This window comes from Ambystoma mexicanum, chromosome 6q (genome assembly GCF_040938575.1).
Source record: "Ambystoma mexicanum isolate Mex_15411 chromosome 6q, UKY_AmexF1_1, whole genome shotgun sequence".
NCBI classification, from domain to species: Eukaryota; Metazoa; Chordata; class Amphibia; order Caudata; family Ambystomatidae; genus Ambystoma; species Ambystoma mexicanum.
In genome coordinates this window covers 1,414,788,338-1,414,813,951 of record NC_090937.1, presented here as the reverse complement: position 1 = coordinate 1,414,813,951, position 25,614 = coordinate 1,414,788,338, and the positions used below count along the sequence as shown (strand labels likewise).

Sequence of the window (25,614 nt, the reverse complement as noted above, 5' to 3'; positions counted from 1 at the left end):
CCCTCCCAGATCTGAGTGCCTACCACAGAGCGGCCCAGCTTAGGGCTCTAGCCCCCTCACCTTTAGAGAGGACCCCAATAAACAATGGGTCTATATGAAAACTCCTACCTAAGCCCAGTCACAGTAGGTGAATGGTTATGGGTTCCATTGAAAAAGCTCCCAAAAAGGATTAGGGACCACCCAATACTAGGAACCATGTGGAAAGCTTTAGCAGGAAAGGGAAATGGGGAGAAAGTGACCACGTGGCCCTCGCCACTGTCATATCTGGTCCACGCCAGTGCTGGAGGAAATCCCAGGCCACGAACATTACCAGTCTTGGTTTGACGCACGATTCTGTAGGGTCGGCCAGCTGGTAAGGGAGAACTCCTTCATAATGATCCAGGAGCTCGAGGAGGCACTGGGAATTGGTAGACTCTCACCACTCTTATACCTTCGACTCAAGTGAATCCCAATGAAGCCAAAGCTGAAGCAATGCATACAAAGAAAGCTCACCTCGGTAGAAAACAATCCTAGGTTCCCACATAGAAATGAAGGGGCTCATCTCCCTCCTATACGAAGCTCTTGACCCCCAGGGAGGGAACCACCAAAAGCCTCGGAGGGAAATGGGAAAGGGACCTGGGCCGTGACATTGGGGACGGTCTCTGGGGGAGACTCTGTAGCAGGGCATTCAAGACATCGATCTCGTGCCAATGCAAGACTCACGCCATCAAACTCCTCCATAGGTGGCAATACGACCCCATCTCCCTCTCTAGGATGTTCCCGGACATTTCCCAGTGTGCCGGCATTGATGCTGGGGGGGGGGAAGCAGACTATTGGCACATGTGGTGGACATGCAAAAAAGTCAAAGCTTATTGGTCGGAAGTGCTTAGTTGGCTCAAAGAGGCGGGGGAGAGGGATTACCCGCAGGACCCAATCTTGCCAATATTTGGTCTCCAACAAAGGGATGAGCACTGGGAGAAATTACCGGATTTGAAACTCTCTATTGGCAGCTAGAGCGTCGCGGGCCAGGACATGGAAAAGAGCAGCCCTGCCAACGAGAAGGGAATGGGTGGCAGTGGCCAAGGACATCTACTTTATGGAGAGATTAACAGCAGCTATGCAGGGCTCAAGTGCGCAGATAGAGACTGACTGGCTGCAATTCATGGAGGTGTTCGTCAACACTGAGGACATGACCGGAGGGTAACGTGGGCTCTCCACTCGGCCCGAAAACAGACCCAGTATAGAACACACTGCACCGGACTAAGGAGAGTGGACTAAACACTGACGGTCATAAGCCCGGTCGGCGCTGCCTGAAGAGTAGAAACACGGAAAGTGGACATTGAGTCCTGAGAAAAGGGGTTTGGGGGGAGGGGGGAGGGGGAGAGCATGCATCAGAGGCTCATGGCTTTTCGTCTTTTGTTGAATTTGTAAGGGGGCAGTTGCCCAATGTTCATACAATGAATAAGCATTTTGTTGCCTTGAAAAACCAATAAAAATTGAATAAAAGAAAATAAATATCCAGTGAACCTTGCATGTGGTCTATCGACCACCTGATCTCCTTCACCTCACAAAACGGCATAAAATGTAATCTGCCGATCTCACTGGCTCCTCCGGCACTTACAAGAAACCAGCGTAATATAGCAGTGGAGAATTGACTACCTATTACCAATTTCACGTACACTAGCTCTGACACCTCAGCATTAGTTGAACTATAACGATACGATTCAACAAGCAATTGATAAAATAGCACTGTTAAAAATGCATAAAGGTAAACCTTAAGCACATTTAAACTCTTGGTTCACCCCTAATCTCAAAGTCCTATGTAGTGAAAAAAGAAGTGCGGAATCCTTATGGAAGAATAACCCCACTGCCCTGAATAAGGAAAATCACTCAAACTTCTAACAAATACAAATCTGAGATCCTTCAAACTAAAGGACATCTATAATGATGGGATCTACTAAGCAAATTCAAGTACTAGAGAACTCGTCATCTTAACAGAGCTAGAGTCCCCTACACCACCAACAGAAACTTGCACCAAGGACAAATCCTGGTGTACAAATATTCAAACTGTGCTCCTAAAAAAAGAAATCACTTTTACAAGAGAAAATGGAAACTAAAAAACAATCTCTCAGGGGACTTCCCATTGTCAGATTCGCAGACGATTCATACAAAACCTTGCAACAGTTTCAAATTCACCCCTGCAGCCATCCATGAAGTAGTTGAGCTACTCTCAAACCATCTAAATGCCAAGGGGACTCGTCTCCGGCACCTATTATTAAAGAGGCAGCCAAAGAACTAGCACCATTCATTGCTACCTTTTTAAATAAACTCCTCCTTCGATACTTGCTCCGTCACATCCAATTTAAAAGATGCTTGGGTTCTCCCTGTGATGCTGGAAATGCATTGAAGGGACAGGTCCTGTCCTTGTTCTGTAGTCCTTTTTCGTGTATGTTCTGTGTTATTTTCTGCCCAGGATCAATGTGGGACTCCTGGCAGTGCAGCTCTTCCTCTTTTTGGTTTGGAGTACAGACATTTGGAATACCCTTATGGCACCCATGGTGGGGTTACAACCCTGTGCCCCTAGTATGTTTTTGGGCACCTGTGTGTGGCCCGCAGAGCAGGGTATGGGCTGGTGGCAGCTCCATGCTGAATTTCACAGGTTCTCCGAGTATCCTCCATTTTGGGATACCCACGCCCTGCCATTGGAATCATTTGATTCCTGATGGGAGGCAAGATGGCCCCTGTGGCCTCTTGCTTTCCATTGCCTTTTACCTCGTTTTCCCAAAGACCTGGGAAGCCCTGACTCTGTCCCTTCCCCCTGACTGGCTGTTGGGTGGAAGTTCCATACATGGTATTGTGGGGAAGGCCAGGCCAGACTGGCTGGAGCCGTCCCAATGACTATGTTGTAGGTACGCCCGTGGAGTGGGACCTGGGTGAATGGAGTGTGTGACCAATATACACTTCGTGCTATCAGTGTCTGGTTTCTAGTAAGACACACAATGAATGAGACAGCCCTGCACCAAACTGGTATGAATGCAGTGTGGAGTGCTGAATGGCTGGGTGCTTGTCCCAATCCATGTTCCTTCTTGTGAGTGTCTGGATGGAGAAGAATGGCCTGAATGCACTGTGAGCCTGATTGGCTGCCTGCCTGAATGCCCTTCTGAATGATTGGTTGCCTGAGTGTGACCCGGCAGATGGAATGAGAGACTGAACAGTATATCTGGGGACCTCTCACTGATGGAAATCGTTCAGAAGCTGAAGTTGATACTTGATGATGCTAAACCTTGAAGCCCACTGGAAGAAGAATTGCTGCTGCTGTTCTTCACCAATTTGAAAGCTGCTGTGCCTTCAAGGAACTGATCCAAGAGAGGACCTGGCTAGGAGACCTTCCCGAGCTACAAGGGACCATCAAGCACCAGCTGACCTTCGCCGAAGCGCCCTGGAAGTCAGTCCTTGAAAGGCTGCTGACCGGAGACTGGGACCGCTGCGGAATCACGAACCGAAGCGGCCGGAAATTGAGCCCATCATCTACTGGAGCCGCAGTGCTCCTTTGCCCTAGAACACTTTGAACGAAGGACTACCTCGCTCATCACAGATGACCGCTTTGTCACGCTGGAGAGTGAGTGAGTGAGTCTGGTTCCACAAGCGCCAAGTCTGGCTCCAAGTGGGTCGAGGCCACTGACGTGCCAAGGAGAATCTGCCAGTGGGTCTCCTACCACCCGAGGACCACAGACGCCGATGACCCGACGTCATTGCTGGAACAATGTTATTTTATAATGCTTTGCGGCAACGAACTATAGTCGTCGAGGTGCACCACACCCCTCATCTTCGCAGGATGTCCACGACCGATCTTCAACCAACACTGCAATGACCGAAGCTGCTACCTCGAGACCTTTGTTCACCATTTCCTCGTGGGATCTTGATCCGTGGCTCCTGCCTTTAAAGGGAGCTGCTCAAGAAGGATCTGTCGATGACCCGACGTCGAACTCTGCTTAAATAGGTACATTGGGGCGGTAGAACCTTTTTAGAGGGAAATGAGACTAATACAAACAATATATGGACTGGGATTGTATTATTTCTTTATTTACAGGTTGCCCAGGTGGGGGGGGGATCCTTGTAAGGAACTGTGCCTAGTGGTAGGGTCCACGTATTCTGCTTATTGTTTTAACCAACCTACTTTCCTCCTGTGTCCATTGTTGGTTCACATTATTAACTGATTTGTATGACATTTGAACTGAGATTAGTTGATGCATTTTAATGTAATCAAAGAGTAATTGTGGCACCACATATAAACTGTATATTTACCATTTTAGATTAACTTGAGCACAGTGTGTTATTGTGATTGTGTACATAACTTGAGCCTATTTATATAAAGAACTGTGTTTTCACTAACATAGTGTGTGGACATTCCTTGGTCGGTGCTTGGGGACTACACTGTGCTTAAGAACCAGCCTGCATCATCTCCTGAGAGCTAAGCCTTGATTGCTCATCCATTGCTACCAACAATGGAGAATCTTGGCTGGATTGCTCTGTGCTTTGACTCTGCCATATAGAGAGCAGGAGTACAGATAACCCCCTCCAGTCTTTACACTCCCCCCTCTTAAAGAAACCAAACTTTGATCCTAACACCCCAACTAATTACAGACCCATAACTGCTCTTCCATTCCTTTTGAAAATTCTAGATAGGGCGGCCTACCTACAGATACAGGCTTACCTTGAATCTAACAATCTCCTTGGTCTGCGGCAGTCATGTTTTCGAACTAAACATGGCACAGAATCTGCTTTAATAGATTAAAAAAATCAAATGGATGAGCTAAAGGACAAAGGGAAACTTGCCCTCCTTCCCCTACTAGATCTCTCGGCTGATTTTGATTTAGTTGATCATAAAGTTCTTTGCAATCACCTGACATCCCCTGCCAACTTTTTCACTGAAGCCACTGCTTGGATTCAATCTTTCTTGGTAATCTAACCGTGAGGGTCTTTGCACCAACGGCATCGACTGTGCCTGCACTGATCACCTGCGGAGTACCACAAGGGTTGTGCGTCTTGCCTACGATGTACAGTATTTTTACTAAGCCCCTGTTCGATGAACTTGACAATCTGGGTGTCATGATTCCTGCCCCTTATGTCCCCAGCCCTCCAAGATGTCAGGCTGGAACCAGGCCACGATCACCTACATGGCCCTCAAGGGCCTCTCCATCCCTCCAAAGACCCACTTGGAGTCAGACTTGGCGCTTGTGGCACCAGACTCACTCGCTCTCATAGGATAACATTGGGGGATTGGACTTGTAGTGCATTGATGGGGACAAGATGGATGCCCCCACATATTTCGGTTCCCAGAACTGCATGTGCAGTCTAGTCTTTTGGGTGTGGTTCAGCCCAGAGACACCTGGGATACCCAGAGACTATTTAAGCCACGCCCAGGCTGAGAAACATGCTTTGTGTTTTCTGCACCTGCAGCGTGACACTCACCGTGTTCGGATCGGTCTCCAGTAGGCCTGCATCTTTCTTCTGCGCTCAGCTCCTGCAAGAACAAGAACACCATTAGGAACAGCATTACCTTGCGGCGCTTCTGCCTATCATTCATCGCTCCTTCTGTTCTGCGGGCATCTTCGGCGGTGTCATTCCCATCCCGGCACGCCGCTTCCTAAGGAAAAGGGAAAAGAACAGAAAAAAGGTATTAGTAAGCATTCAGCAAATCTTCACTTGTTTTTTTAAAGACTGTACGAGCTTCAAACGCTTACCTGAAGCCCAGCCGCTCTGAGGGAACTCTGTCTCCGGAACTTCTCATCCATCTACAAGAGGGAAAAGAAACTCCAGGTTAGCGTGGAAACATCTAGAGGCGCCGCATACCGCGCTTACTCACCGCATTTCTTCTTCATAACCGGCATCCACGCTGAAAACGTTGCGGCACCTAAAAGAGACAGAAAAACAACTCGGTTCAATATGAAAGGGTCGCATCGCGCTCACTCACCTTCAGCGCTACTCATCTCAGCAGCAGGTCGCCATCCCCGGACGCCAGCCATCATCTAAGGAAGGAAAGGAACAAAGTTAGAGAACTGTTCAAAAGACTCATTATACTTACCTGTCGGACTCTTGCCAGTGAAGGAACTAGGCAGCAACGAGTCTGCTTCAATCAACGTGCCCCTGCGCTGAAAGCAGGACATAGAGCACACTTTCCAAGAAAACAAGGTGAGCTGTGGATCAAAGGGCGGGGTTGGACCCGGAGTAAGAAGGGGTTCAAGCACCCAGAGACAATAGGGAGTTAAACTCTACCAATCCTGTGTTTCAAGCCCAGTCTCCAGTCGAGTAGACTCCAGGGAAGGGTTCGAGGTTGTAAGAGGTCAGAACAGGCTGAGTGACGTCCCTGTGGATACCAGGTGAGTGTTACACTGGGTGTCACACTAATTACGCAGATTCTCATTCCCATCACTGGAGACCATGACACGTCAACCTTGCTTGATAGAATCTACCTCATCACCCAAGCATGGATGGCCACTCGCGGCCTCTGTCTCGATGATGAAAAGAGAGAGCTTCTTCTCATTGGCTCCATGGCAAGACTGAACAATTTAAGCAACCAATTCAAATCGTGCAATATTTTTTATTAATATAGTGTGTTATAGTTACAAAAAAGGAACTTTTCACACTTATAAATTCAAATTCAATTACATCATTTAAAACAGGACGTCTTATGAACCAAAAATATAAAATAACTCAAACAGCAATGAAATTTAACATAACCACATAAAATACAGACATTAAAAATTTACCCAATTCTTACATTAAAATATTTACACCAAAGATCCATCAAACTTCTGTCATTAGTAGATGATAATACACTTTTTCTAAACCACTTACTGACAAACAAAGAAAATACTTTTACCGCCCTAGATGTTCATTATGCGGCAGTATCAGAGTCGTTCATTTTTCGGAGAGGTTAATCTTCAATTTTAACTAATAATCTAACAAGGGCACACATAAAGGCAATGTGAGGGTTACTCATATATTTTCGCCACAGCATTTCCTGATAAGAAACAGAATTTCCAACATTTTATTTTCTCCCAAAATACCTAATTCTGTCAAATCGTGCAATATAGATGGCATCAATATTAAAGTATCCAAGTAGGTAAAATCTTGGGCTTTTACCTTGACTCTGCCTTAAACCTGAACAGACAAGTTAATGCCACAGCGAAGATACCCTTCCTTGGACAAGCCGGTTCTATCCCCTCTTCTTTGAATTCATGGGATTTGGTTCCGGAGATCATCTGATTCTTCTTAAAATGGGCACCCAACAGAGACTGTAGTTGACCCCCACCTCAACCTACTTCCAGGAATTCAAGGGGATTCATTTCTTTCACTTCAAATTGTGAGAAGCTGCTGACTTTCCAGAACTCAGATTTGATTCTACTTCAGGAAACAGGTTTGACTTTTTCCACAGGAATTGATGGGTTTACAACATTTCAACAGTTAGCTGTCCAACTATGAGGGGGAAGGCCTGCGGGGCGGCGAGGGGGGGTTTGCTTATTGCCTGAAAAAATGGTATTTATCCACTCTGAATTGCTCTTTAAAGAGATACAGGGCATTTTGATAGTAAAAGTGGGTTTGTCTGGTGGTAAGGTCGACAGGTGCTGGTTGGTGGTTAACTTGTATTGGAACCCTCAATCCTCCAAGCTACTAGAGTTTCTACAAGATCTCCCTGACAGTCTGGTTAAATTTGTCTTTGTTCCCCTCTGATCAAATCATAATAGCAGGGGACCTAAACTCTCAATGTGTTGATGCCAGGATAAAATATCGGGTAACTAGAAACCTAGTACAAAAAATGGAAAAATCTGGTTAACATTTGAGGGAATGGGATCTTTGGTTGCTTAATGGGAATGTGAGAGGAGACCTTTTTTGAGTGCGCCCACTTGGCACAGGGGGAGGTTCTTTCTCCACAATGGACTATTTCTTCGTAACCAAAAGTATCCTTGATAGCCGTTTGAATTTTGTAGTGTCTGAAGGAAATCAAGATGACCATGATATGCTGATAGCTACATTGTCTCGAAGTGGTGAAGGCTCCATTTGTTTACCTGGGTGAGGTTTTAGCAAATTCTGCTGGTAATCAATTAAGAAAATTTGACAAAGGGGAGGTCGACTTTAGTTGTCAATTTGAGTAACCGAGTTGATCATTTGTCGGACGGTCAGCTCTCTTTATGTTGTAAGCCAGACAGGTTTGAGCCTTTACTGTGGGAGTTAAGTCCCCAAACCATTCCTGGTAAAAAAAAAAAAGAACAGGTGTTGCAAAGGCATTCATTTTGATATTTAAATTCAAGAACAAAAAAGGCTGTAACAGTACCACAGGGGAAGGCTGAAAAAATGGGCCTCGATATAGAGCTTTTGAAAGAACATCTTAAGGCTCTGAACAATGTGTAATGGAATTGGGTTTGCACGCACAGGCACCTAATATACCAACAAGATGGCGAAACGGTGTTGAGTGGTCTATCCTTAAGAAATTCAAGACATTCTTGGGTTTTAGTAGGTTATTTGAATAGTAAATCTCTAGATGGCCAGGAAACGATACTACAGGAGGTGGTTTGTGTCAGGCATTTTTCTGAGGTCTATGGACACTTGGAAACCATAGTTCCTAAGACTGTGGTGAGAGGTGCCTGGTCTTTTTCCTTTTCCTGTGAGTCCATTGAAGAGCTGATTAAAAATGTCCACTTCTAGAACGGCTGGTCCGAATGGGCTGAGCAACTCCATTTTAAAGAAATCCTGCCCTTTGGGCGCGGCTCCTAAAACATCTATTTGACAATATATTGCTGTCCAAGGAACTCCCAGAATCTTGGAGATCGTCGGTGGTTATCCCGATACATAAGGGGGGGACAGGTTAGCACCCTCAAACTATCGTCCCATGTCTCTTTTAGACGCTGATAGCAACATTTTTGTGGGTTTGATTTTGGCAGAGATGGAAGCTTGGGCTAACTCGAAAAGCCTCATCGCTAGGCTTTAGAAGGGGTCTATCGACCTTCCTCAATGGACTAGTTTTGAGTTGTCTCAGTGCGCAGGCCCTGGGGAAGGGCGGCTCTCCCCTGTTTGGAGTGTGGATCGATCTTTCTCAGGCACTCGATACTATTAATAGAAATCTTCTTTGGAAGAAATTGAATGCCTTGGGGGCTCCGCCCAACCTTCTATTTATTCTTATTGAACTTCACCATAATTCAACTGTGTCAGGTTATCAAGAGCGGGTGCTCTGTCAGCTCCAATTAAAATCAAACGAGGAGTCCGACACGGCTACCGGATTGCCCTCTTTCTCTTTATTCTTTTTATGTCTGATTTAAGCCTATGCCTGCATGACAAGGGCTGCATCTCTCAAGAGATTGGATATGTTAAAGCCAACTGGTTGGCTTATGCTGATGATGTGGTGGCCTTTGACCACTCACAAGTCGGGCTCCAACGATTACTCTCAGCATTAGCAGAGTATGCTAAATGTAATAATTTAAAAATCAACCCCAATAAGTCTAAAATCTTGGTTTGTAAACATCCAAAAAAGATTCTTAAGATGTGCATCTGGGACCTGCAGAAGCGTCCCGTAGAGGTAGTTACCGAGATTACTTATTTGGGGGCGACCATTCAAGTTAACCCGACCATGGGCCATGTTCTTGCAGACATTGACCTCAAGGAGCTCAATATGGTGGCGCAGATGAAAAGAATTCATCAAACATTTTGTACATTTTCCATTCAGCTCCTGGTGAGGTTTTATATAGGCAAAGTAGCTACGATTTTTTTTTTCTTTAATTTTTTTTTTTTTTTTTGGCCTGAACTCTAAACCCTTATCTATGAATATAGACTGGGACAGAATAGAGGCCAAACTGTAGAAGAGGCCCTTAAGCCTGGCCAATTGTCTGCCTATCGGATGTTAAAGATATGAATTAGGATTGTCCTCGCTTAGAACTATGATGGAGTTGAAATAGGTCTCCATGTTGAGACTAATTCTAGATCCACCTAAAGGCTTCTTATATGAAGATGTGGCTTTGTTGGGACAAAAAGGAGTGAACAGCTTTCTCAATATATGATGTCAAGATATATTGCTTGACTCAGATTGTTCAGTGGAATTGCTTATTCAAAATCCTATGAAGGTCCAAATTCGTATGCTACGAGCGGATTGGATTAGGACAATCGACAAAATGAGGCAAGCAAAGTTATCAGCATCGCATAATAAAACTAAATTGAGATCCTTTTTGCCGCAATACTTAAATAGAACCAATAGCTGAATCAGATCTATCTTCTTGAGATTTAGATAAAATGTACTTCTCACATGGGAAATTTTGTCCATAAGAAATGAGGAGTATCCGACTGCTATATTTTGATAAGTGTGATGACAAGGTAACTCAGTCCTTATATCATCTACTCTCAAAATGCCCAGGTACATGGGCATTGAGTGTCAAGACTTCAGAGATTTGTACATGATGTGAGGTGGCTCAACTCAGAGGCTTTCTGGGAAAGAGTATCATCTGGTAATGAAACTTCTTTGACTTTTGAAGTAGTGGTTGTTTTAAGAGTTGGGTTTAGGGAGGAGAGACTTAAAACTAGAAAACAACTTGATCTCACTAACTGGTTGACTTTAGGATAGCACACCTGCCTATTAGTGGGGAGGCTCTCAGTTTATGATATCTATTTTTACTTTGTTCTTTGCCTCTATTTCCCTTCTTTATTTTACTTCTTTCCGCCATTTTTTTCTCTCCATTTAGAATACCAGTTGTTTTTTTATGGTTTTTAACTCATTTTATTCAATAGTATATGGGTGTGTGTTCTTCTTATTTATATATTCTTTTTTTTCTTTTTGTTCTTTTCTCTTTGCCGTTTTCTTAAAATGTGTTCATGATATTATCGATTGTATGATTTGTTTAGTTTAAGTCATTAATTGTTTATTTGCTTTCCTTTTTTTTTTCTGTTTTTGGCTATAACACTATAATTATAATATTTTTTTAATGCCACAGGACTCTCGCCTCACCTCTCATCCTTTGTGGTGAAACACTAATATGGCAGATGGGATGGGGATTGACTTTTGTGATCTCGCCTCTGCAAAGGCTTAGTCAGATTCCCACTTCAGATCTCTGGTATAGGGACTAGCTTTAGGGGCCCCTTACCCCTGTTTATGGCCGAGTGTGAACTCTGTGGTGGCTAGACCTACCTCTCGGTTTGCCCTTTTCTAGTTTTCAAGCCCCCAATTCTGCCCCATTGATCGACATCCCAACCCCCCACCCCCACCCCTAAAACTCGGTTCCTTGGTGAATGAACATCTATTCTGATCTTAAATGCTTTCTGCCAAGGGAGGCCGGTATTAGTAAGGTCATGCTGGCAGCCGCATGTTGACATTCCGAATTTAGTTCCTCCTTGGTGGATAACATTTCTGTACCTGCTTTGTTCGGCAAGTGGGACATCACTGGGAGTGACTCCCCTCATGGGGATAAGGACTCCCATTCCGACAAGTCCAGTCCAACATATGTTATCTGCATATATGGAACTTGAAGACTTATTACTGCTGTTTTGAAACCACCAAACAGTGACACTTCTTCCATTTCTTTGCTTTCAGGTAATGCTGGATCTCGCCTGAACGCCATTGTCAAAGAGCGTCAAGAGAACCCTCTTACCTGTGATAATACTTTGGATTCACTGAATAGTGACGTTTCCTCAAACTCTGGCTTCAGGCAGTGCTGAATTTCATCTTGAGTGCCATTTTCAAAGGACACACCCTTTTTGTTCTTGAGGACTTTAATAAAGCAGAGAGGGGCTCCTACCGAGGGAGAACTGCAGCGAGCCTCTGCAAAATCGACGTCCTGGAGGGGTGGAGCCATGCCGGGCCGCAGAGCTTATGGCAACAAGGTAGGGGGGGCGAAGCGATAGCCAAGCATATGAGGGTTTGCCTTCTACCTGAACGGGAAGCCGAGTCGAAAGGGAGGCAGCGACAGACATAATTGTCTCATCTGGTGGTGCAACCACGAAGCTGTCGAGACCAGACCGCCTGAGGGAGTCTGGGTCCCCAATCTCATCACACGTTGGACTGCAGCTACCGTGCCAAGTAGCAACTGGGACAGCCGAATAGGTTACGAGAACCTGAGAAACCCAATAGAAACATTGAGTGAAGGATACGAGAGCTGACGAGGTTTCAGGAGCCTGAGAAACCCAACTGAGAATATACAGTTACAAGGTGCGTACATTGTGTATAACAAGTGGAAAATCTATCAAGGTTACTGGAGCCTGAGAAGCCAGAGTGTGCAAAAAAACCTATTGGAGGGGGATTGGAAATAAGTGCTGAGAACGCGATCTAGGTTACAGGAGCCTGAGAAACCCGAATGTGCCAATACCCTATGAAATTGGAGAAAGAAAGGGATATGAATTGAGGCTGATAAAGTTACAGAAGTTACAAAACTGACACACCAGGGTGCACCACCACCCTAGATGAAATAACAAGTACAAAAGAAAGTAACCTATCTGAGATCGCAGGACTTTGGGTAGTCTTAACGCCTTGCAGATGGAAAAGACAGAAGTCTTTTTAGATTCTAAACAATCCTGGAGGAATGGAATTGTTTGCAACAAGAGACCATTTTCATTGTTAAAAGGAGAGAACTTTTTCTTTATATAGGAGTGACCGAAACCCTTATCTTGATACAAAGATTGGGAAGAATATCGTGCGGTGTAAAAAGAACTTTGAAGACTAAGAACAAGTCCAGCATATGTTGGGCCAGGCAGAAACCCGGCAGAGGCTATTGAATAAAGCCTCCCCTTTTTTCCTTTTTAGCAAAGTTTTCTTAAGTGGTAGGGACAGTTAGTTGGATTGGATTCAAACAAAAGGACTTTATTTGTGGACTTTAACGTGCACCCTTAGCTTTTGTTTTGGTAGGTAGGGAACATCCCTCAGAAATAGAGGAAGTTAGGCATTTTGATTATATTTAATAAAACCCTTGAAATATGTCACTAACTTGTCCGCGTCCTCCTTCTGGTGCGCCACACCCCTCATGCATCCTCTAGCTTGGGTAGGCATCCGGTTCCATTGGTCACTGCTCTGGAATTCCTCTGAGGATGCCAGGCAATTATCGCACCATGTAGCTGCAAAACCTTGAATATTCCGATTTTAGGTTACTGGCTGATGTTTGAGTAAAATATACCCCCGGCAACAGGTAATTTAGAAGCATTTACATTTTTTCACTATGGAGAGAATCTAAATAACGCACTTGCAACACAGCAAGCTGAACGTTAATATGCCTTCCATTTATGACTGTAGGATGGTTTTGAAATGACTATGTATGTATTAGTGTATTTAACCAATATATTTTTTAACATGCACAATAGATTACTTTGCTCCATAACCTGCAGGCTAGTTAACCACTATATGGGTACCTCCCCTTACGTCCTGTCCACTTTCCGCCATACTGTATGGGCGTCCCTTCCAAGGGACGGGAGACGGAACCTTTTTCACCAGAAAAAACCTTCCCCTTTTAAATATAGAGGCGCATGGAGGCGCAGCCCAGGGAGCATGCATTGCCCTGACTCCGCCCTCCAGTGCCACACCCCAGTCCCCTTTTATGCGTCGACGAGAACAGGCCGAATTCACCAGCGCTCCTGGGTTTGGCTTCGGCCATGTAATTCCACACGCGGATACCTCTTCTTTTTTGTCTCGTTTATCATTCAGGTACTCGGTCCTCAGGCGTCGCGCTCCTCCCTGGCGCATGTCGACTTCTACAGGGTTCAGCAGGTGTCCATCCTGCAATGGACTGTCTGCACACTGTACATATTGTATATTATGAGCCGTTCTGTTCTCCCGGCAATTGCCCCATCTTAGATGTAGATATGTATAAATGTAATGTACCTATTATTGTAACTTGTAACCGCATTATAAACATGTGCCCTGATGCCCTAGGGCAGGGTGCGCACTATAAATAAATACAAATACAAATGGGCTCTTCCCAACGTAAGACCCCCATGCCCTCTGCCTACTTTGCCTTGGCCCAGACCATGGTTGGCATTCATGTTCGGCTTGTGACTCGCTGTCCTGGAAGGCGCTGAAGAACAGACTAGCAAGGTGGAGGGAGATCTTCCAGAGGTCGCCTACAGAGGATCTCAAGAACTTCGTGAAGCATCGAGCCAGGCCCAAGGTAGGACCGATATTCTCCATTGCACCCCGCAAGGGAGATTCCTTCCCCGGGACGCTCCCGCACGGGAGGGGGCCGGTCAGGTCCTTCTACCAGCTTGTGCACTGAGGCTGCCTTAGCTACCGGCCTCCGGGTCGAGGGATCCTCGGATCCTTACGGGCGCAGTGTTGAGGGACCGGAAGGTTCGGTTACCGGGTCTCCACCCTTTTACCAGCACCATGGGCGAGCTCTTCCCTTTTACCGGCACCATCCGGCAATACGTCCAAGGGGGTGCCTAAACGCAGCTCTACCCACCCCCGGGTCGAGGGTCGCACCTAACGCGCCTAGGCCCGAGGAGCAGGGTAGGCCTCATGAGCCACACGCAAGAGTTTGGAGGAGGCTGAGCCCAGCGGGCTGAGCAACACGTCACAGGCATGTGGCCGGCAGCTCGACAAAATGGCTGTTGCGCCAGAAAGAGGGACCCGTCTGATGCCATTTCAGGAATTTGGCGAAAAACGAGTGTCAAGGTGGGACTGGCCTCAACCAGGTAGGTGACCTACAGTCTACCCCTCATTTGCAGAGGGCAGCTTTCCTTTGCGTCCATATGGACCGGGTATGCAGCGGTTCAGCATGTTGGAGTGGGCCCTGGAAAACAACATTTACCTCACGGCAGTCCACCTCGCAGGGAATCCAACCTGGAAGCGGACAGGCTTAGCAGGCTGGGAGCGGACAATTACGAGTGGCAGCTAAACAACCTCGTTGTTTAGAGGTTCAACAGGTGGGTGGGGGTCACCCCCACGTGGATCTTTTTGCCACCTGGCCCAGCAAGAAGTGTCCCCAGTTCGCATCCTGGCAAGGTCAGGGCCCTGGCTCTCCGAGCGATGCATTTCACCTCCAGTGGACCGGCATGAAAGCCTATGCCTTTCCGCCCACTCCCCTGATCCAAAGGGTAATTTGCAAAATCAAGGAGTCTCGCTGACTCCTCATCATTCTAATAGCTCCATGGTGGCCGGCTAGGCCCGGCCATGGTTTTTGGAGCTACTCAGCCTCGCTGAGGTGCCCCCGATTCACCTCCCGATGGGCCCAGCACATCTTCTGGCACAGCAGGGGAGCAGTGTCATCCACCCTGCGCCAGGGAAGCTAGTCCTCACAGCGCGGTACCTGAGAAGGTAACGCTTCTGCACCTTAGCCTCTCACAGGCCAATTTGGAGGTCCTACAAGGTGCCAGGAGCAAAGTTACCAGGGCCCAGTACAAAAGCAAATGGTCCAGATTCTGCCACTGGGCAGACTCGGGAATCGACCCTTTGGCGTGCACTTTGGATGATGTGCTCTCCTTTTTGGCGCACCTCGTTCATTCAGGCGTGCAGGTGGACACCTGCAGCACATACTTTGCAGTCGTTGGGGCTTACAAGAACTCGAAGGAGGGCATTTTCACCTCCTCCCCGATAGTCAAGAAACATCTGATGGGTCTCGCTAGGCTCTACCCACTCGTCAAGAGACCGCACTAAGTGTGGGGCCTTAACATAGTCTTGGGGGCACTGGCACACAAACCGTTCGAGCCAGTGGCGTCCGTGGACATCAGGCTGGTCACCATAGTCTGCCTTCCATCGGTTCGTAGAGTCAGCGAGATCCAGACTCTGGTCGCCTCTGAGCCATATACCACCTTTCACAAAGACAAGGTAGTCCTCCGGACGCACCCGGAATTTCTGGCCAAGGTCCCGTCTGCTTTCCACTTGAACGAGGAAATGGTCCTTCCTAAGTTTTTCACAGAGTGCTGCACTGCCTGGAGGTCGGGCGTGCCCTGAAATTCTACTTGGACAGGACCAAGGGCTTCCGCAAATCGGACTACCCGTTTGCCTGGTCTTGAGCCTCCGAAAGTGACAATCGGGCTTCCATATCACGCTGGATGGTCTCTGCCATCAAAGAAGCATACGAAGGCCAGCACAAGCCGCTTCCGGCCAACATGCATGCCCACGCAGTCAGGGCCAGGGCAACGGCCATCGCATTCCAGCGCCATGTCACTTGGCAAGTCATAAGCAGGGCGGCCACTTGGGCCTCTCCCTCTGCTTTCTGCAAGCATTACTGTTTGGATGCCGGCTCTAGATCTGATGAGGCATTCGGACATGCGGTTCTCAGGAACCTATTTGCTAAAGGAGGGTCTCCTCTCCACCCTAGGGCTACATTCAGTTGTAATCGCCCATACAGTATGGAGGAAAGGGGACGGGACGTAAGAGTAATTATAAATTACTCACCATAGTGACTAACGTACTCCTAGTCCATAGTCCCCTTTCCTCCATGCGTCCCGCCAACCTCCCCCCTAATAATACTGGTGTTAGTCAATGTTAAATCCATTGTCGACGAGTCAATGGGGACTGAGGTGTGGCACCGGATGGCGAAGTGAGGGCAGCGCATGTTCCCTGAGCCGCGCTCGCCTGTAAATTTAAAGGGGAAGGTTTTTTTCTCGTGAAAAAGGTTCTGTCTCCTGTCCCTTGGAAGGGACGCCCATACAGTATGGAGGAAAGGGGACTATGGACTAAGGGTACCTTAGTTACTATGGTGAGTAACTTATAATTAACACTAAAAGAAAATATGTTTTTGTTCAACTCCAAGTTTATAGTTTCTTGTTTGTATTTTAATATATTTTAGAATCAAGATTTCCTATTGCACATGCCACTTGGCAATAGTGGATCCCAGCAAGAGTCTGTCGGAGGTGGGAGACAAACTGTTGGTGCCCAAACAGTGCCAACGCCTTCAGATCTCAATTCTACAACGCCAGACATTGCATGTAACTGTGAAGCATGTAATGAGCGAAGGTGAGTTTCTGAATGAACTATGATAGCATGCATAGGAATGTTTTTTTTAAATATGCATACAGCAGTGTATTGTTTGTCCTGCCACAATATGTTAAAAAAAATATATATATAGCACATTGGTGCTACATACGTAGTGGCTACCATAATGTTAATGTTGATCATATAATGGAAAAACATATTGCCCTCCCCACCACCCCATGACTTCTCAGCAGTAGAATGGCATACTGCACTGCAATGACTTTAATGGCAGGAGAATACAGCATTTTCTCACTGCTCTGTCTGGGTCCTGCTGCTGAGCACAGCCTGGTTTACTGACTGAACTGGAGCTATGGATTTGATAGGCTTACGACTCCAGTGCAATTACTTGCAAAAATGCTCAGACGAACCTGCGTGAAAGGGGTGAGGGGGGGAGGTGGTTGGGGGGTAGGGGTAGCTTTTGGTTTTGGGGGCGTTGGTGGAAAAAACTGTTTAAAAAGGGAAACAACTGGCACTTTTGTTTTTAGGTGTTAAAAGTTGGCAAAAGAAGAGTGAGGTGACGGGAGTGTCGGGTGCCAGATATGTGCGGGGAGGAAAAGGACTGGCCTGTTTTGCCTGGTTGTTTAAGGGAGGGGTTGTGGATTGGTGTGCTCATCCAAATTATCTGTTTTTTTCCTTCATGTTGCCATTCTTCACCGCTAAACTGTCCATGGAAACAGGGCAGTGGTTAAAGAATGCAAGGCTGGTGTATACCTAGTTTAAAACTATTGATGGGTCACTATCCATAACTGGGAGCATTCTGCTTTGGGGGTTCTGATTAACAAACTTTACTTGTGCTGTCAAGACACTAAATGACTCTCTGGAAATGTTCACTCTGTTAAGATATCCATTTAAGTCTGTCTTTGTTCTTTCAGACAGAATCTTCACTCACAGTGTATCGTATTGTTCTAAAATAGCAAACTGAATCTTTAAAATCGCTCTGCAGTAGTATATTCACAACTGTCAGATTAAATAATTAAAATTTCCTGTCTTTAGAGAAATTTCAGCAGAGACTGAAAGAGAATCTCATCAGCTTCAAAATTACTGGTCAGAAGTTAGATACATGGTTCGCTGTATATATCGACAATCTGGCACTCCACTTGCAGATGATCAGGACCAATCCTTGGTGCCGGATAAAGATGGGATGAAAGAGCTGGTTGATAGGTACATTTTTGTAAAAAAACATTTATGAATGTATTTATGCTTATTTGTATTTCTCATCTACACCAAATGTAGGGTGCTTTTAGTGAAATATAATGAAAATTTGAATTTTTCTTTGTAATTTGGGAGTGCACAAAGAATCCAATGCTTTTACACAAAATTAATCCACTCTGCGCAGGGGTTAGAGTGGATGCAGGGTCACAAAGATAGGCACTGGCGCAAATGGGACAATTCCTGTTGGCATCTTCAATTTGCACTTACTCTTTGGTGCCGTGCAAATCTTTATGAATGTCACAATGGGCAGACTGTACCAAGTAGTTTACTGAATCTGGAGTATTACCTTGCTGCAGGATGTGCTTCCAGAAGCCGCCTACTGACCTCGAATCTAAACTGTTTTGACTGTTGGGGCGGTGGGGAGGAAGGGGATTGACCTCTTTGCATACGTGTGGGTGCCCTGCAGATGTATTAACTTGGGGCAAAAGACTAAATCAACCAGAACCCTGGCATGCGACCAACCTGCCAGAGATTATACACAAGCGTTGCTCTGCCCATGCTGTTTGCTTGCAAGGGAGTGCTTCATTCTGCGCAGTAAGGGCAGGGTTGATGGAAGGCTGCTTGAATACCTTTCTGAGGCTCCTATTTCTTGCAAGGTGCTTTTCTGCTTGCCTTTTATGCTTGGTTTCTCCTGGTTACTTCTCTGATGCCTCCTGTTCTACACACCCGTTCCTTGTCTGTGTAAACGATGTACTAAAATAGGTGCTTTTCCTGCTTCTGGATTATTTCTATAAAGTTAATTGATACATGCTTTAATCTGAAAAGTATAATTCAATATTGAATGAACAATCCATTTATCAAAGGGCTGCCTAGACACCTGTTCTAAAAAAAACGCCAAAACCATCTTTAATGAATTAAAGGAAGTAGATGCCAAAGAGATGCTTGCAAACATATGCAAAGAAAATGATACCATGACAAAATCTTTTGCAAAACTTATACGAATCCCAATAAGAGAACTCAAAATGGAAAATTGCTTAAAGTCCTACTACAATATACAAAAGTGAATAATAATTTGAGCAAATTAATCAAATACCAGTAAACACCAATATTACTAAGAAGGTCGCAGTCCTAAATATTGCTGATGTGGCTAACATACATTATACCTATATTCAGTATGCAATGTTTCTGCGTGTACTCAACGTGGGCACTTTCTTCAGGACGAAATGCACATGCAATATGAATTCATTATGTAGTAAGATCCAATTTCCTACATATGAGTGTATGATGGAACTCCAGAAAAAAAATTATTTGTTCTCAAAGAATAGTTTGCAAGTAGCCCTTCAATAAGAAGGAAGTTTTTTTAAATTACTGAGACTGGAGACTGGAGGCGTGTTTATGGCATGTGGGCCTCAAAAATAGATGAGCATAAATCGCACAAACTAAAGCGGAACTAAGCCAATGCCGAACCTCCAATTGAATGCCTTGAATAATGTTTATTTTCCACAGATCCTTTAAATCATACTTGTCGCTGACAATAAAGATTTTCCTTAATAACTTACAAGAAAGTCATGGAGGCAAGCATTATGCTTCTTTATTTTATTGAACATAAGGAAAGAAGCTCAGCAGCAAGTATTTTATGCACCTGACTGCGGGCAAAACGTGTGCATAACAAAGGTGCAATAAAATATCCATGAACAAAGAACTTGGAAAACCACTCCAGTCCATATAATTGTCTCTGGAAGAAAGGAACTGCATTTCCCAGAGGGCTAGGCAGAGTTCATAGTAGGTCACAGAACATGTGACCTCAGTCCTCCCAATAAGCATGTAGCTGTCACTCCAAATGGCCCCCAACGTGATGTAACTTCCTCTTTCAAGGCTGCGAACTTGGCCATTCAGAAAGAAGAGCGGTCTTGCCAGGCAGTGTGCTGGTCTCTTGAATGTTGAGGTCTTCTATCAAATAAATATCTGCCGGAGGAGCGACACCTACCTCGTCCGGCCCAGGAAAAAATCTTGGAAGCGAAGACCTTTTTAATGGATACCTGAGCCTTGTTCAAGGTGGTGAAGTTGCCAACAAATTTGGACATTTCTTTCATGAATGGGTCCCCGAATAGCAGACCCTGAGCTGCTGCTCCGGATTCGGTGGCTGCCAGCTCTCCCAGCTTTGAATCTATATTTCTTTTCCAAAACTCTTTTTATTGGCATTTATAGAAAACAGAGGCTTCAGTTTTCTCAATGACATATTACCATATTATCTCGTTAATTATCAACCAAAAGTACTTGGCCTCCTCTGAGGCGGGGGGGGGGGGTGAGTCAAGGAGGGAACCTCAGGAGGGGGGATTCTGCAGTCTCAGATCGCTGTTACAGGGGCTATGTTCAAGGGCGACAGCGGAATAGGGAGCAGATGATATCGGATGGGGGGAGGGCTAGTCCATCTTCAGCAACCAACAGAGGGACGGGGGTCATCTTGCCACCCCGGAGAATTTCTCCACGTAGTCCAGGAATGGGGACCAGATGTTATAGAACTTATTGCTGTTTCCGAATCGGAGGGCTGTGATTTTCTCCCCGGCTGCAATGTCCCAACATTTCACCCACCACACAGGGATTGCCGGACCCTCCGGGAGCTTCCACAACCTGGCGATGGAGATTTTGGCTGTGGTGAGTAAGTGCTTGCAGAAGCTTGCCAGGTTGCCTGACAACGGGAGTTTACCCTCCCCTGTATAGCCTAGAAGGACAATTCATGGATCCCACGGAATTGTCAGTCCTGTGATGAGCTGGATCTGTTCCAGGACTTCCCTCCAGAACCTCTCGGCCTTCAGGCAGGTCCAGAACAGGTGGAACAGCGTGCCGGTGACTCCGCAACCTCTCCAGCAATGTGGCAGGATGGTGGGGTCACACTTGTGCAGGGTTTCCGGGGTGATATACCACCTGTAGCAGACCTTGATGGCCCCCCTCTTTATTCGTGACACATTTCGAGGATTTGTGGGTTCTCGTCCATATGCGACTCCAACTAGCCATATCTAGTTCTTTGCCAAGGTCTCGCTCCCACCTTTCCATGTAGGACTCCTTCGAATCCAGGTTTATCCTGTCCAGTAGCTTATATAGGGATGAGATCTTTCCGTTTGGGCGGGGTGGTTGCTAGCGTTTCTTCCAGTGCTGTGAGTTCTGTGTCCCCGTGATCTCATTGGGTTTTGTGAAAGCCAGTGACGCAGTTGGGTATATCGGAATCTCTCGGCTTCCGGGACCTGGAATTTTCTTTTTCAGTCCTCAAAAGTGAGCAGGACGTCCCTGTCGCAAAAGTCTGCGACCCGCTTCAGGCCTCCTGCATTCCAACTGGCAAAGGCACCCTGACCCACCCCAGGAGTGAAGTCCGGGTTATCCCAGATCGGGGAGAGGGGGCATGCTGGGCCCCTGCATTTCCACCTCCTGGCTGCCTGCCTCCAGCTGCTAACTGTGTTCCAGGTTGATGTAAGTGGGCCGGTGTTTGGCGGGTTTCTAGGCCCTATGATGTGTGGCAGGGAATCCAGTGGGTGGTGGCTCCAATCCTCCAACTTGAGCCAGCGGGGTTTGTTGGTTGAGGCTTGCCACACGAATGCTGCAGAGAGCTGGGCGGCCAGGCAGTATCTCTCAACCTCCGGTGCCCCCAAGCCGCCGGAGCCGGGGCTCCTTAGCATGATTTTCCTGGCGACTCGTGGCTTCTTTCCCTCCCAAATAAATGTCATCATACTGGCTTGGAGTTTCTGCTTGTCCTTTTTGGTGATCGCTACTGGAAGAGCTTGGCAGTGATAGAGCAGTCTGGGAATCAAGTTAATTTTTAGTGCTGTGATCCTCCCCGTCAAAGATATCTCTTGTTTTTGCCAGTGGAGCATGTCCGCTTGCAGGTCCTTAAACAGGGACGGGAAGTTCAGCTTGTACGTGTGTTCAGCCAGCTTGGGAAGTTGAATGCCCAGGTAGTTCAGATGTGTTTTGGCCCACGGGTTTGGGAGGCCGGCTGGTAGCGCATCCAGCTTTATTGTGGGCATATTGATGCCCAAAGCCACAGAATTCTTGGGGTTAATTGTGAACCCGGAAGCAGCTTTGAAGCCCGCCAACTCCTCCTCTAGTGCCACGAGAGATGAGCTTGGGTGGGTCAGTGTCAGCAACACATCGTCCGCATACAGGGCAGCTTTATACGTCTCTTGCTTATATTTTAGGCCTAGGATATTGGGGCTCCTGGCGGCGAACTGCTCCATGGATAATGCGAATATGAGGGGCGACAAAGGGCATCCTTGACTGGTTTCTCTGGTGATCGCTATTTTGGGGGACTACGCCCCATTGATTCTGAGGGTTGTGGTGGGCTGTTGATAGTTTGCCAGTATCCATTTCCGGAACCTTGGTCCCACCCCATAGTGTTGGAGTGTTGCTCTCATAAAGCCCCAGTCCAGCCTGTCAAAGGCCTTATGTGCGTCAAGCGACACCACCGCCAGTTCCTCTCCAGTTCTATTGGCTGTTTCGATGATGTTGATGGTCCGTCTAATATTGTCTTGGGTGTTGCAACCCGGAATGAATCCCGTCTGGTCCGGGTGTATAAGGTCTTGGAGGAGAGCAGCGCTCTACGTGCCAAAAGCTTCGAAAAAATCTTAGCGTCTACATTTAGTAGGGCAATAAGCCGGTACGATGAGCAAAGTTCCAGGTTTGTCCCGGCTTTTGGGATCAGGATAGTGACAGATTCCTCCATGGAGGGGGTGACCAAGCCCGTTTCCAGGAAGGTGTTGAACAAAGAGGCCAGACACGGGGCCAGGATATGGCTGTATTTTTTATAGAATGGGGCAGGGAAGCCATCTGGGCCTGGAGCTGTGTTTTTCATAGTTTTGATCACCTCAGCCACCTCCTCCGAGGAGCCTCCAGGGTGTCCATCTGTGGGTGGCGGGGCCCCTTCGGGACTGACTGCAGGAACTCCGATTCGATCCACCTCCGTGGGTTTCCCGGACATCACCTCCCTGTGGTGTTCGGTCATAATGGCGAGCTTTTCTGAGTCCAAACAGCGGGGTATCCCCTCTCGGTCCTGGAGGACTGTGATGGTATTCCTGGTGTGCAGTTTCTTCAGCTTATGCACCAGCAGATGGTTGGCCTTATTGCTATTCAGGTAGTAATATTGCTTTGTAAATGTTAGAGCTCGGGCCGTCCGATCCGCCAGATGCATTTTGAGGACTACTTTTGCTCCATGACTTGGTCGACTGGCTCTTCTTATGAGTTGCTTCTTTCTAAAGCCACTGTCCTTTTCTAGCTCCTCTAGTCGCAACTGGTGTCTGCGTTTGTGTGCTGCTGCACAGTTTATCGCCACCCCCCCGGATGACCGGCTTCATGGCATCCCATACCATTGCTTAGCTGTCTGCTATATCCTTCAGGAGGTAGTCTTGCAGCTTCCAGGCACTTTGTGGGGGATCCGGCAAACCCTCGGTTTGTAGATGTGCCACCACTGGGGCATGGTCCGAGATGATCCTCAATCCTGTATAGATATCTGTGATGCAGGGGATAGGACGCTCGAGAACAGGAGGTCTATCCTCGACAGGTGTAGTCCCTTGCTTTGTCATTAGCCAATCTCCATGCATCAACCGTCCCCGTCTCCTTCAGGAATTCCGCCAGTCCCAGTGCTTTTGAGAAGTCTATTCCGTTGGGCGGCAGGGACTTATCGATAGTGGGGTCCGGGGTAAGGTTAAAGTCTCCCCCTAATTAGTAGTTCCCCTCGGTAAAGGTGGTTAACACTGGGAGCACCTTGTGTAAGAAGCGCTCCAGGGCCTCGTTCGGGCAGTAGATGGCTGCGATGGTGATAGGAAGTTCGACAAGGAGTCCCTTAATCAGCAAAAATCTGCATTCGGGGTCCCGTTTGACCATGACCTTGGAGAGCGCCACCGCTTGGCTAAGTAGAATTGCGGTCCCTCTCTTTTTCTTCCAACAGGAAGCAAAGGATCTCTTGGGGAATCTATGGAACCTGATGCGCTGCTCATCTGCCGCCAGGGGATATGTTTTTTGCAGACATACTATGTCCGCCTCAAGTTGGGCCAGGCGATGTTCCACAGACGACTTTTCCTCTGGGAGTTGAAGCCCTGGACGTTCCATGTGATCATGGTTAGGTTAGTGGTAGGTGACCTCATTTCTGAGGATACGGTTGCTGATCCTTATGGCTGCCTGCCACCCTTCTCTGCCGCTTCGTATGGGTAGAAATCATTGTGTCCTGGTGTTAGACACCCCTCCACTACCCCCCCAACCCCCTCAAAAAAACAATAAAACTTTGTTTTCCAGACCAGCCTTCAACCAAAGGGGGGGGGGGGCTCCGGCTGGGCCAACGCTGCCTTCTGGGATATGGGCCAACTGGCCTATGCTGTTAACAGGTGAGAACTGAGTATGTGTGCTGGTCGTAGATTTACTTTCATGGGTTTCGCACAGTGGTGGGGTCCGCCGGTGGCATTCGGACCAATAGGTGACGCTTCAGTCTCAGGGCTCTAAGGGCGCCTTAGCCATCTTTGCTGGGCCGTTAGCTTTTTTGTGGGGGACCTCTGGTCCTCCGGCGCCTCCTCTCGACGCGTGACCAGGCCTGGTGGGAGGCTTTTCGTTCCTCCTGTTCGGGGGCGGGTCTTCATTATTGCTTCCCTTGCCCCCATCCGGGAACAATAACCCCTCTGCCTCGTGAGTGTTGCATCTGTGGCGGGTGCTCCAGTTCCAGGAGAAGTTTAGTGCAGTGGGGAATCCCCAGTGGTATGAGACTCCTTTCTCACTTAGCCATTCTGTGACTCGCTTCAGCGCCTTACTCTTTGCCAACGTCGCAAGATCCTGATATAGGGAAATGGTGGCATCTTTGAACAGGATACGGGGGGAGTTTCTAGCTTCCATCATGATCTCCTCCTTTACCTTGTAATGCAGTCTCGCGAGGACGTCCGGTGGGACCGAGGGGTTGGGCCTGGCTCTGGTTCTGTGGACCCTATCAATCACCAGGGGACTGTCGTCCAGTAGCGTTAGGATGAATTGAAAGAGGTCATGCACATAGCTCTCCAGGTCGGCATCCAGGACTGATGTGGGTATGCCCCTCAGACGTATATTATTGCGGCGAGAGCGATTCTCTGCGTCCTCTCGTTTCAGCTCAAGGGCCTCGCATCTGGCCTCCAGCGCCGCCAGTCTGTCTGACCCCTTCTCAATTTCGTATTCATGCTCACACAGGATTTTCTCTGCTTCTGCAGTCCTAGTTTCCAGTTCCCTCACTCTGGAGTCCAGCGCAGTGATTGTGTTTTTCACTTCCTCCGTCCCTATCTGAAACTCCTTAGTTGATGCCGAGAGCAGCTCCTGGAGGTCCGACTTTGTGACCGCTGCTGACTGCTCACCCTGGGGCAGCGGCCCGTGAGGGTTTTCAACACCTATCTCCCCCATCTCCAGGCATTAACCTCTCCTGGGTTTATCTGTGGCCGGAGTGGATAAGAGGGTTGGGATGTCCGTTTGCCTGCTGGACTTTTTAGCCATGGTGACTTGGGTTGGGGGCTTGACGACGGCGCGGCGCACTGCTGGCTGTGGAATAC

General features: G+C 47.3%; 1 protein-coding gene across 5 annotated transcripts in view; it reads left to right on the top strand.

Annotated features, from left to right (window-relative positions):
• Positions 1 to 25,614, top strand: part of FAM193A (family with sequence similarity 193 member A) — a 974,920-nt gene that overhangs the window by 113,971 nt on the left and 835,335 nt on the right. For all 5 annotated transcript variants that reach the window (XM_069632109.1, XM_069632106.1, XM_069632108.1 and 2 more), the window contains 2 exons: positions 16,734 to 16,900; positions 17,912 to 18,079. In XM_069632109.1, the coding sequence (XP_069488210.1) occupies positions 16,734 to 16,900; positions 17,912 to 18,079 (335 nt within the window). The remainder of the gene's footprint in view (positions 1 to 16,733; positions 16,901 to 17,911; positions 18,080 to 25,614) is intronic.